Raw genomic sequence first — 13,332 nt, forward strand, 5'->3', positions numbered from 1 at the left:
GGAGGACAGAGCCTCAGCAGTGCGCCGGAAGTGTTCGCGGTGTATTGTGGGGTGGCAAGATGGCGCTACCCATGGCAAGGTCTGTGAGTGTGTAAGTGTCTGCGCTTGTATGAGCAGCACTCCGCGGGGAGCAGCCATGCCGAAGTACTATGAGGACAAGGAGGAAGACAGCCAACCGTGTGCCGGAGTGAAGGAGGATCTGAAGAGCTGCCTGCTGCAGACTGCCTGTGTGCTGCAGGTACAAGCGCCTCAAGCTGCACAGCAGCAATCAGTCTGCTGCCTTACAATACATTGCAGGCTTCTCTGGTAGTAAAAGGGTTGAAAACATTCATATTTCATGGTAATGTGTGAAAAAAAATATATTAAGAACCGGTGATCTGTTATAATTTATCTTTCTACAACTCTGTATTGGGAATGATATATTAACCCTTATAAACATTTGCTGTGGGAAACAGATTGTCACACTGCAGCAGGGGCCTGGAGGGAAAAGCACCAGGTAAATCAGCTGGGTGTCACCTCATCCAAGTTAGTGCTTTATGTTGAGATTTGAATTTCATAATCACAAGGGCTGGCACGTTGGAGGTTCTCGTGTTCATTGATTAGGTTGGATCAGTTGCTTATATAGATTTTTAGATGACTAATAAACATGTTGCAATGCGTGTGATGGTGTTTTAAGGAGGTCGAATAAATAAAACTGGTTGAAAAAATAGTAGTGTGGATCCGCACCTCAAATTAAGGTACAATAAGTGTGAGTATATATCTGTGATAATGAACAGTCCTGTGGTGCAAAGGAGTGGAACACCCTAACTTCCTAAATGCAAGCAACAGGGAATCTCCAGCAGATATGTTTATTGAATTCAGAATGAAGGCATTCATTTAATATCAAAGTATTACAAAAAAGTTTGGCATTGACATTTGATAGCTTCTGTTTTGATTCTGTAAAATAATTGTGTAAGCGGGAGATTTCTTTCCTTGGGATAAGCAACAGAGAGTTGTGGTAAAATAGAGTACATTCAGAGGAGGGAAAGGCAACCAGCAGAGTGTATCCAGGTATCTTGTATCTTGACTAGTGACACTATTAATAACATAGGTGACGAGGGATAAGAGATCCTTTATGCTGCACACTTAAATGCCCTCAAGAGAAAGTGAAATGACTTTGGTAATAAAAATACTATTTAATGGAATTTATAATCTAAAAATGTGACAAATGTTGTCGCAATAAAATCACTTAAAAGTGTGGGGAGGGGGATATGCTATGATCTTGGGAACAGTATTATGCGATCAGTACTCAATGGATTGAATATACAATCTAACAAAAATATTATATTTGAGTACTGATCTCATAATACTGTTCCCAAGGTCATTGCATATCCCCCACACTTTGAAGTGATTTTATTGCGACGAGAGTTGTTTTGCATTATTTTTTAGATCATAAATTCCATTAAAAATTATTTTTTTCACTTTCTCTTGAGGGCACTTAAGTGTTCAGCATAAAGGATCTCTGTTCTCTCCACCTATGTTATATACCTAGATCCCAGCTAACATCCCCCCATTTATTGCCCTAGCATACAATATCATTATACTTGTGAAGCAGGATACCCCTTGTATTGAATTTTGACATTACAAATATTCTGGGTGGGAAAGTGCATTTTTGCAGATGACACAGAGGGGGGAGGTTCAGAGAAACAAAATGACTAATTAGGTTGCATAAAATTGTTCCCCTGTGCTGGAGCGGAGCACTGATTGACCTGTCAGCCACTACCGCGGCCGGTCACTGTATGCCTGATCCTGCTTTGCTAGTGTGACCGCAAAGTAGGATTGTGTGCACTGTGTCCTGATGCAGCAGTAACTGACAGGTCAATCAGCACTCAGCTCCAGCACTGGGGCACAATTTTAAGCAAACCTAGATCTGTGATGGTGAGGTGGTAACCAGGCTCAATTATAAAGGTTTAGCCCACTTGGTTACCCCTGATCCGTGTATAAAGATCCTAGAGTGTCAGCTCTTGGACCCAACTGTCGTGTATGCATCACTCAGACTGGATAAATTATGTGACAATTCAGTATTTTCTGTGTTTTGCCTTTCCAGGGTTGCTGGACAGCGGAGCTTGCGAGGCTGTGAGTTTGAGGGTGGGTCTTGCGGAGAAACTTTAATAAATTGTTGCTATGTAGGAGGGTTCCCAAGTTATGGGATACCCGAAAGATGTACCCGGGAATCAGGTAAGATTCTCGGGCACATTGAAGCACAGTGCTCCGGCAAAATCCTACCCTGGAAACGTTCTTGCGATTCACCGCAAGGGTTCCCTGCTTCAGCACAAACTGGAAAAGTAAAGAGGGCACGGGGGATCAAGGTATCCCCAGAACAGTCCCGGGTTCCCTAGCATAAGGCGGGAGGCCCAGACCATGCCCAAGTCACCCTGAACCTGGTTCAGGGGGTGCTCCAGTTATGTCAGAAAGCTGCAAGGTTTTTATTGTGTGAATACAGTTAAAGTCAGGGTTTTGCCCCCCAACATAGTCATAATAATAATCAACCGTTACAATATCTTTAGTATAAATGTAACAATCTTAATGATTATAGTCCAAGATAAAAAACAAAATAAATAGACGCCCACGGAGGGTGTGAGGGAGGGGGGTCTGGGTGGTGTTGTAGGCAAGAGGTTCCTTTGATAATAGGTTTTTCTTTTTTTCCTTGATCATTTATTTGTTATTTTAGTTTGTAACTCTCGGCCAACTTATCCATTACTCGCATAGATTTTAACAATTTTTTTTTTTAGTATTTTTTTTCCAGTTAGTTTAAAATGATAAATCTTGTAGTGACGCTATATCTTCTGGGAAAGCACACAACTAGGGGTCCCAGATTTTTTCAAACTTATCTGTAGTGTTATTCATAATTGCCCTCAATTTTTCCATTTCTGAAACATGTCGCTCCTTCTCTTGGAAAACTTGATATGATGGTGTATTAATTTGCTTCCATTGACGTGCTATTGTGCATCTGGCTGCTGTCAACAGATGTGCGATTTATTTATGGCGTACACACATTGGGCAATTGTTTCCCTAGGATCAATATTACAGGGTCCATTGGTATAGTAACCTCAAACACCCTGGTGATCTTTCTTGTAATTTTCCTCCAAAAAGAAACAACCTTTTGGACAGGTCCAAAATATGATATAATGTGCCTCTACAGCCACAATTTCTCCAGCATAGCACGCTTGCTCCTGTAAGGATCTGTGATGGCCTACATCGTCCTCTCCATGGTGCTCACCCACCTCAACCCGCGATGGGGTGCTCCGTCACCCCTTCGTCCCGCGGTGCTGCAGGTGTTGTCCGTCGGCCACGCTTCCCGCGTGGGAGGGGGAGTACTGGCCCCGCCTCCAGGCTCCGTCCTTGCGGTGACATCAACAGCGCGCTCACGCTATGCGTGGGCGGCACACTTGCGCTGAATCAGGTCCTTGCCTCTGTCTATTATTCCGCAGCTGATGCAAACTACTGTCCTGCCTATCGCAGCGAGGGATACTGGTGAACTCTTTCCTCTGCAGTCTCCCTATTGGTCCAGGGTACTATTTATGCTCAGACAGCCCCTTTGCAAGATGGCTGAGCATAAGACTTCATTCGTGCGAAGTGCTTACTGCAATCCCTGCCTCCTGATTTTGTTCTTTGTTCCTAGTACCAGTCTCTCTCCGTGTCTGACCTTGGTTAGAATCTGGACTCCTGACTTCTCTACTCCTGACCCCAGCAAGTACCTACGACGATCCGCAGCTCTCCAACCCCGACCACGGCAAGTACCTACGACGATCTTGACCACCAAATCTGACCCGGCTACCCACTACCAATCTACACTCTGGACGCGCTCTCGCGGCTGGAGGTCGGTGTAAGAGACGTGTTCAGAGGTACGCAATGGAGACTGTTTTAAGGTGAAATTAAAATAAGGCTTTATTGCCTGTTTCCTTAAATAGCACAGCAAACATATGAAAACAACACCTATCCATGTGTAAGGGCTAACTTACTTCCCCAGTCCCTATCTGCAGGGCTGGAGGGATAATCCCATTACCACCCTATTCCCCAAAGTCTCAGGAGATACCTTAAAGTATGTGGCCCTTCATGTCAGTCTCTGGTAGGTTCCTGGGTCCAGGGATATAAGTCTCTGGGTGTCTTGATCTCAGCACCTCTTTGTGCTCAAGACATTGTCTGTGTGCCGTAGTGTTGTACCGGGTAGTGATTTAAAAAAAAAACGGGTAACGGGTACCCGGCCAAAATCAATGGTTCTACCCGGCCGGGTACCCGGCTACACGGTTTGACACTTGCCTGCAGGGTGGCAGTGACATCTAGGACAAGCAGCAGCGGTCCTGTGGCGGTGGCAGCATCAGAGGTGTCTTCAGCGGCCGCCCCAACAGTGAGCCTCCGCTCCTGCCCGCCCCACCTCCGCAACTCTGCTCCTCTTCCGCCCAACTACTCCTCTTCTGCTCCCACCCGCTCCACCTCTGCTCCCGCCTGCCCCAACTCCGCACCTGCCCGACCTCTCCTCTTCTGCTCCCGCCCGACCTCCACTCCCTCCACCTCCACTCCCTCCACTCCCACCCGCCCCACCGACATCCGCTCCTCTTCTGCTCCCGCACGCCCCACCTCCGCTCCACCTCTGCCCCCGCCCGCCCCAACTCCGCATCCGCCCGACCTCTCCTCTTCCGCTCCCGCCCGACCTCCACTCCTCTCCCTTCCCCTCCACTCCTGTCTGCCCCACCGACCTCCGCTCCTCTTCTGCCCCACCTCCGCTACACCTATGCTCCTGCCTGCCCCAACTCCGCACCCGCCCGACCTCCACTCCCGCCCCTCTTCCGCTCCACCTCTGCTCCTCCGCTCGCCCCACCTCCGTTCCTGCCCGACCTCCGCTCCCGCCCGACCTCCGCTCCTCTTCCGCTTACCCCTCCGCTCCTCCTCTGCACCTCTTCCGCTCGCTCCACCTCCGTTCCCGCCCGACCTCCACTCCTTTTCCGTTCGCCCCACCTCCGCTCCTCCTCCACTCCACCTCTGCACGTCTTCTGCTCCACCCAATTCTGCTTCACCTCCTCCCAACTCTGCTCCACCTCCGTGCTTACCCCACCTCCGCTATAGAATCCTGCTGTCCCACGCCGGCTGATAGGTAAGTAATAAGATTTTCAGCTACCCTGACATTACCGCCGAGCCCACGTCTCAGTTGCCGGGGTAGCTGGAAATGTGCCGGGGACCCGGTAATTCCAGGTACTCGTACACCCCTAGTATGCAGGCTTCTCTGCTTTCCTGTGTCAGCTCCAAATGTCAGCTCAGGAACCTTCCCTTCCTGTCTCAGAACAGGCTATTTCACCGAGCTGAGATTAGCAGGTGGGGTTGATTGCACCAGCAATTAACCAGCACACTGCTGGATTAGAGGCAAGTCTGTTAACAGGGATAAGACCCTGTTAGTCGGTTTATTCAATCCCCACCTCGGCCTCGCGGTCCCGCCCTGTTTGTGGTGAGCACTCCATTACAACTCCCTTATGTATATGTGCTATCCTATCCTGTGTTAAATACCATCTCATCATAATTTTATACCTGTTTTCTTTGATAATGGTGCTGCCTCCCCGATCTCTGCCCAGTCTTCTTTGGGGATCTCTACTCATATCTTTCTCCCATTGAGTAATATACGCATGTTTTTCGTTTTTTGTCCCTGGAGCACAGTCTCTAGCGTATACCTTTGATATCAGCCCTCTTTGGTGCGTTTGCACTGTGCACCTTTCTTCAAATTTGGTTAATTGTGTATCCCCTTGCGTGAAAGATTTTGATATAATAAAATGCCTGATTTGTGTGTATCTGAAATACTCTTCAGAGTGGAATATTATATTTCTCTCGTAATTCCTCAAATGTATATAATTTCCCCCGGGACAGAAAGTCTTTAATCCTAAGTATTCCTCTTAGGATCAAAATATTATTCCTACCCGGTGTACATCCCGGGGGCAATTCCTCATTCCTCCATAGAGGGGTCATGAGTGAAGGTCGTTCCTTTCTTTTCTCCCAGTTGTCCCAAATGTATATTTAATAACCGGATGCTTATATACCTCTTTTTAGGGATCCACAGTAATATATCTATATTCTGCGCCGGGATGGCTTGTTGATGGCTTAATTGTGCTGCGATAAAATATATTTATTTAATTCCGGTAACGCTAGTCCACATTCTGAACTTAATGAACTAAGCACGGTTCTTTTTATTCTCGGTTTTTTCTTTCCCCAGATAAAAACATACATTTTACTTTGCATGTCATGCAAAGGTTTAGTTGGAATCGGGACTGGAAGGCTATGAAACAAATAGAGTAATTTAGGAAGAGAATTCATCTTTACTTATATTATTTTGCCAATCCATGATATACAATACATATTCTACTCTCCAGGTCTCTCTCTTGTCTGGAACAGTTTTGGGTAGTTGGCTTTGTAAAGTTCTGTATATCCAGCAGTCAGATTCACCCCCAGATATTTGATACTACTTTCTTCCCATTTAAAATATCTAGTTTTCCTAGTTTCAGTGTCCCTGTCTCTACTCCTTTTGCCAGTGCCTCTGATTTTTGTGTTGTTTATTTTATAATTTTAGAAAAAAATTGAATGTTGAGATTTCCTCATGGATTCAGAACTGACGTCATTGGTTTGGTGCGTGTTAGTAGAATATCATCTGCGTAAAGGGCCGTTTTATATTCTTTGGTTTGATGTTCTTATTAATCCGAATTAACGGTTCTAGACTCAATGCAAACAATGACGGTGCCAGTGGGCAGCCTTGTTTGGTTCCATTATTTATATTAATTATACTGGATATGATCCCACCCATCTTTAACGTGGCCCCTGGTTGGAAAGGGAGCAAGCATTCCAAAGGGCACAGGAGAAAGGGAGGGTGACGGGATGGGTATGAGGTTAGAGGGGTTGACCCCAGAAGGAGTAGAAGTTGCATGTGGGAGGCGAGGACGAGAACATGTAGAAATAAGGCAGGGACCAGGATTGGGAGAGATATCCCTAGAAGCAAGAAGTAGAAGCATGGAAAGAAGGAGAATGTGAGGATGATTTGTAGGGGTGTTTTAGTGCAGGGGGTATTGCTGTGTAGTGTCAAGGGGCGCAGGCAAGAAAGCAGTATGTGTGAACTGAGAAGTGGCGAAGGAAGGAGAGATGGAGATATATGACTAGACTTCGAGACATGAGACTGGTAGAAAGAAACGCGTATTTTGAAAAGGAGCGAGGTCAGAGCAAATATAAATAATAGAGGCGGCATGGCAGCAATCGTTTAGTTTAGTGCTAAGATTTGCAGTCTGGTGTAGAAAATGCCCTCCTTTCCAGTGTAGTTCAAATCCAGGATTCAGTGCCAGTAGGTGTTGTCCACTCCTGTTGAACTCCCTTTTAAACTCCACACTGTATGCCACTTAAAAAGGGCTACTTTTAAAAATGGGCTGCTTTACATGTAGCCTGCTCCCCAGCAGAGGCTGCATTGCCTGCCTGTCTCTAGTTATATAGGGCTAACAAGTCACCAGACTGAATTAAGATCAGCCCAGACAGCTCAATTAGCACATGTGAGGGACATTAAAACAAATGGTCATTCTAATCAGACAGTTGTCCTACCAAGGTTTTAGCAGTTGGAGTTGCTAGAATATGTAGTGCAGAGAGTAACTTGGAGACGGGATATAAAGATGATTTTTACCAAGGTGTTAGCTGTTGGTGCAAAGTTTTCAAACTGTGAACTTGACATGTCTTTCTTCATACAGGAAGGGAAGACCCCGAAGGAATGCTTGAGAGAAGGATATTGCAAAGCTCTGCAGGTTTCCTTTTTTGAATGCAAACGATCAATTGTAAGTTGCAAAAAAAACAAAACCTGGGTCAATTGTTCCCCCATCCATGTTGGGGTGTATGCATGTCTTTCGTATTCTCTTTTGTCAATGTACCATGAGGGGTTATTATTCCTGTATATGTACGTGTACTAGTGGCACTGGTCCGTTACACTATTTGCCTTCTGTCTGAAAAGGATTTGAACATATTTGTACTTGGTTACTATGTATCTAAAATAAAAATGTAAATAACCATGGCATACACGACTTGAGTATGATATCATGTGTCTTATTTTTCCTTTTACAGGTTTCACCAAAGTCCTTGTGAAAGCACTGATTTTCTAAGTGACCGTAACTAACTTGTGTGTTTATAATATTTTTTTTTTTTAGTTGGACAACAGATCAAGATTCAGAGGGAGAAAGGGGTACTAAGGAATGAAAGATGCACGTGGTTGTTGGACGCTAAGATGCTCTGGAAAATGTTTGACAATTGCATTTTTCAGCAGAGGGTGCCGTTCTATGGAAAAGCTCTCTGGAAATGAGTGTACAGTTCTCAAGTATCTAATGGCTTCTATAAAGCCACCTTGTCTGGAATAAAAGAGCAGGTGAAACCAGTAGTGAAGGGATTCAAGATCGCTATAGCTGCTTTTGTTCAGTGACTGCACTTAACTCTAAATATGCCTCCAGCATTAGCCAGCTGATCTGTAATGTTGTTATATGTGAACATTCAGATACGTGTTACATTAAGGCTGTGTCGGATGCTTTTCCATTAAAAATGTGATTTTTATTTTCTTGACATTTCTGTTTTATTGCAAAAAAAGTTTTCTTTGCTTGCTAATTGAAATTGAGTGACATATAATATAAAATAATGCATCATCTAAACATTTGAGTCATACTTTTTAATTATATTATATATGTGCATTTAACTATCTGTCAGTTTATCCAGCACATTTGCAGCAGCTTCATTCGTTGTTGCTCCTAAATACTGGTAATTTAGTGCTAGACATGAATGTTTTTGATAAATGAATGCAAACATTTTAACTTACGCAAATTATTTATTAATAAAATGTTTTATCAGGAAGTAATACATAGTGTTACTACTCGTTTTCAAGTATGTCCTGGGCACAGAGTTATGATGACAATACATGGTTGCATTAAATAAACAGAGGTAAAACATTATATTTACAGACATTTCATGGGCATTTGCAGATAATATATGATTATGGGCGTATTTAACCGTTAAAGACCTGGTTAAAATTGTGTTAGAGGTAGAAAAAGCCAGGACTTCCCCCAAGGTGCTTACAATCTATAAGGAAGGGCAGAGTTGAAACATAGGTAACATGGGATGAGAAGATTGGTGTGTTTCGGATTGTAACAGAGCAGCTGTAACGTTAACATTAGCGACGTTTGGCTGCCGCCTTTGCGTTGGCGCAGATCTAGGCTGAAAGGGTTCTGGATTAATTAAGCTGTGCTATGCAAATCTTTTGTCTAGGGCCATTAACAATGCAGAACGTGGGAAACGCACAGCAAGCAATTGCAGATGTTAACCCATGGCACACTGGTTCTGTGCAGAGGGGAGCAGCGTTTGGGGAACCCTTTCAGACATCCAAGTCTGGGGCAACACCGGTGTAGGCTGAAGAGGTTCTCGATTAAATCAGCTGTACTCTAAAAGTCCTTCGTCCATGGCAGGAAACGTTCCAGAGGGTGGAGTTGACGAATCACACAGCAGCAAGCAATCCCGGATGTTAACCCTCCGCACGCTGGTTCTGTCCAGAGGGGATCCACTCTTGTGGAACCCTTTCAGGCGTCTGCCTTTTGGGGCGACACAGATGTAGGCAAATAATATCGCCAAAGTATTTTCATGACTTTTTATACCCTGCTATAAAACTCAGTGTCAAATTGGAATTATTTTATGTGGTGTGGGTTATTTTATAGCTCTTATCAAAGTGAAAACTTGGAATGAACAGTTTACCCAATATGAACGTTAAACTTCTGCAGACTTTGACACGTGGGTTTCTGAGCATTCTATAGAGAAGAATTGGAGAAAGACACCCGAGGTACGTGACCATCTAGAAAACGTATCGTACAAGGTTAGATACCATGAAAGGAACAATAAATGCTTGATAGGTTCTAGTTAAAGGGTCGTACTTAACTGAGCAAAGAACGCAACAGTTATATTTGTTAGAAAAGTGTAATGGAGGCCCCTTTGAGTCCCTGCAGAAAATGATTTTTTTTTTTTTAACTAAATGTTTCTGCAAAATGTAAGTGAAATTGGAGGATTTTACTATTGGTGATCAGGAAACAAAAATTAAAATAATCAGAAATGTATAAAATTAATGGAAACGCTAAATTGGACTTTTACTTTACAACAGCTTGGAGTATAAACGTATATAGTGTGTGACACTTTACGTACCTCTACATTTCCCATTCTGCTTATGCAGGTCTAAATATAGCATTGAATGCACTTAAATACTACAACAAACCCTATGACTGGGTAATCATGTGGTTACAATCATTCTTTTACAAAAACCTGCTCAAAGCCCCTGAATAAATTAACCTTGCAAACCTAAAAAATATGTATATGCGTCACCGGTGTGCTAGCGTAGTTCAAACCACAATCCTGCTGACTTGTTTTTTTTGGGGGGGGGGGGGAATCCCCCCATATTTTTTTTTTTATATTTTTTTACAGAATTCAAACTGGAGGATTTGGGGGCTTTGGAGCAGTTTTTAGCACCGGTGACCCCCAGGCTCCCAGCACTTAGTTTTAGTTGCCAGTTTTTAGCTTCCACTTGAAAAATCAAATTGCCACACGGTGACTCGCAGCCGGTGGTATGGGACCAGACTACGCACTATAAAAGACTCTTAAAGGTGAGACCCTCCAGCGGGAGTTCATCCCACGCAGAGGCGGGTGCCTTCACGGAACGACGAAGTCACTGAATCAGCAGATCCCTGTTTGTTGTTCGGCAGTACCCGGGTGCAGGAGCGCCCGGGCAGGTACCACACCAAGTGCACCAACGGTTCACGGGCTAACACTATTCACTGCACTTTTGGATGGGCCCTGACATTGGGGGAAAGGACATTAAGGATATTGGTTCCAAGCACCCTATGTACTTTGGGGACACTCACCGGGTGTATTGGGTTGTGTGTGCTATATACTGTGGGGTACAGGTTATATATTCTATGTCTAGTAAAACCCGTTATATAACCGTGCGTGTGATTACTATTGGTATTGGTTCCTGTGAGGGGCTTATCCCGCTACGCTGTGATCCCCACCGAGGCGAACAAAAAATCACCCCAGGCTCCCAGTGGCAGAGGCGCAGGCCTCCTGTGAGCCACTCGGGCAACGCACCACACATCGTTTCCCTAGACACGGGAGGAACAAGAAATCACCCCAGGCTCCCAGTGGCGGAGGCGCAGGCCTCCTGTGAGACACTCAGGCAACGCACCACACGTAGTTTCCCTAGACAAGGGGGAAAGGGGGCTACCATATATAAATGGATAAAATACCCATATGAAAGCCAGGGGAAAAGAGGTGCGGGGGGGGGAGTCCCTAACTGTGAGAGAATGATGGGAATGTTAAAACAAATTTATTGAGTTCGTGGACTAAACTAAAATAAAGGGGACACTAACAACCATACTAATATCCACAAAGGGGCAGTACACTTGTCTAGTAGTGCCTCAGGTGGATAAACCTGCTCCCCCTGGTGGTATACAAAATAGCTCTCACCAGAACGTACTCGCAAACATTAAAACCAGAGAGACTGGAATTAGCCTAAGGATAATTAAGTGTACATGTTAAGTACCCAGATATTCAACACACAGGTATACAATGGTATAACATGAAAAAAAACAATGATTGCCAGGTGGGTGGAAAGCCCTCAAACTAATAATACAGGCAACACCAAATAAGGCTAATGGCCTAAGATATCACTGTAGCTATGGCCAAGATGGATGGACAGGTTGATAGATGATAATAACTATCACATCACAGGGGTAAATGTTAACTATATTGGGGTAGTGTAGGGAAGCTACACTGACTGCTATAAAGCCTGTGGCAGGGTAAGTATGACGTTAGGCACAGTATGAAACTTTAACTGTAGTGGTTTTTAGCCACAAACAAACTCTGGGTGCACTGTCCCTTTAAGAAAACCAAATCATAAAAATAAACATCTATTCCCGTTGAGGAACCTGACTAGACTATAGCTTTAGCCCTTGCTAACTGGATGGCCAGCTAAGCTGGTTCCCAAGCCAAAACATGGCCTGGCATATGCAACAATGTAACAAAGTCTCTGCATACAATAATAAGGGTTTTGCTTATCTTAGTCGTTTTGGAGCAGACGTCCCTGCTTCAGCACAGCTTTGTCGTCCTTCCTTTCTAGGGGAACTCAGCCCCACATTGAGCCCAGAGAAACTTGTCTGTACCAGCTTCCGCAGCTGGGGAGCACTACTATCTCCCCCCCCCCCCCCCCCTTCTCTGGGGAAAACAGTCGCTCTTTCTCTGTATCACTTTCTGGATTTTTTTTTTTTTTTTTTAAACCTGCAGTGTCTCAGGAATCCTGCTTAATTAGGCTGCAGGTGCATGCAGTTCTCCAGAAGTAGGTTAACTGGTTGAGTCCTGGAAGGTACACATATCCTCCATTCCAGCCTACTGAGTCAGTGACTATGTCACAAGCCCTAGAACACTATTGTGTAGTGTGCCTGATATTAATAGAGAGTGAACAAAGGGAATGCTCTCTGCTACCGCAAAACATGAAAAAACAGTGCAAACAGGGTGGGGCTAATGGCCTAACATATCCCTGTGGCTAGGGCCAGGGTGGACGGACAGGTGAGTATAACTATCACAGCCCTGGAGTAGAATTAAGCTATATTGGAGTAGTGTGATGTGGCTACATATAACAGAGACTTATCACTGTTAAAGAAACTATCTCTTAAATCCAGCAGGGATCTGGTTAAGTGTAGCAGGCAATTAACCAGACTTCACCTGGCCAATTAAGTCTGTAAGAAAAGCCCCCTGTTGGAAACAGGAGAGATTCCTTAGCTCACATTTGAGCTGACAGAAGGAGAACAGAGAAGCCTGCACACAGACACTGTCTTGAGCACCAAGGCTGTGCTGAGATCAAGACACCCAGACACCCAGAGACCTATATTTCCTCGACACAGAGAACCCAGAAACCTGCCTGAGACTGACACCTGCTTAAGGTACTTCCTGAGACTTTGCGGTGATAGGCTGGTAATGGGAATATCCCTTGACTCCTGTAGATAGGGTCTGGGGAAGTAAGTTAGCCCTTAAAAAGCGATAGGGGTTTGTTATTTTGTTGTTTATGTATGTTTTGTCTGGATAAAAGGAACAAGATCAATAAAGCTAAGATGTAATTCCACCCAAAATCGGTCTCCATTATATGTACCTCTGCACACATCTCTTACACTACACTACCCACTAAAAACCCTATAGACTAATGATGTGTAGTGTGCATGATATTAGTGGAGAATAAGCATAGACAATGCTCTCCCTAAAGAAACAGTGGTAATG

The 13,332-nt window shown here is 44.5% G+C and overlaps 1 protein-coding gene across 2 annotated transcripts; it reads left to right on the top strand.

Annotated features, from left to right (window-relative positions):
* Positions 1–14: 14 nt before the first annotated feature.
* Positions 15–9,707, top strand: COA5 (cytochrome c oxidase assembly factor 5). 2 transcript variants are annotated; one of them, XR_012799883.1, is made up of 4 exons: positions 15–238; positions 7,743–7,826; positions 8,193–8,407; positions 9,295–9,707. XR_012799883.1 is itself a non-coding variant. In XM_075590518.1 (3 exons), exons 1-3 carry the CDS (start codon positions 110–112, stop codon positions 8,232–8,234), a joined length of 255 nt encoding a protein of 84 aa, XP_075446633.1. In that variant the 5' UTR covers positions 15–109; the 3' UTR covers positions 8,235–8,589. The 2 variants fall into 2 exon arrangements, 1 of the variants encoding a protein (XP_075446633.1); XM_075590518.1 differs by lacking the exon at positions 9,295–9,707 and having other exon boundaries at positions 8,193–8,589.
* The last annotated feature ends 3,625 nt before the right edge of the window (positions 9,708–13,332 follow it).

This window comes from Ascaphus truei, chromosome 3, assembly GCF_040206685.1.
Source record: "Ascaphus truei isolate aAscTru1 chromosome 3, aAscTru1.hap1, whole genome shotgun sequence".
Lineage (NCBI taxonomy): Eukaryota > Metazoa > Chordata > Amphibia > Anura > Ascaphidae > Ascaphus > Ascaphus truei.

Bases quoted from the DNA above. Each gene is read 5' to 3' on its own strand.
- COA5 (XM_075590518.1), top strand. From the start codon at position 110: ATGAGCAGCACTCCGCGGGGAGCAGCCATGCCGAAGTACTATGAGGAC. The intron at 239-7,742 runs GTACAAGCGCCT...TTCTTCATACAG, and splicing joins AGACTGCCTGTGTGCTGCAG to GAAGGGAAGACCCCGAAGGA. The intron at 7,827-8,192 runs GTAAGTTGCAAA...TTTTTTTTTTAG, and splicing joins TTGAATGCAAACGATCAATT to TTGGACAACAGATCAAGATT.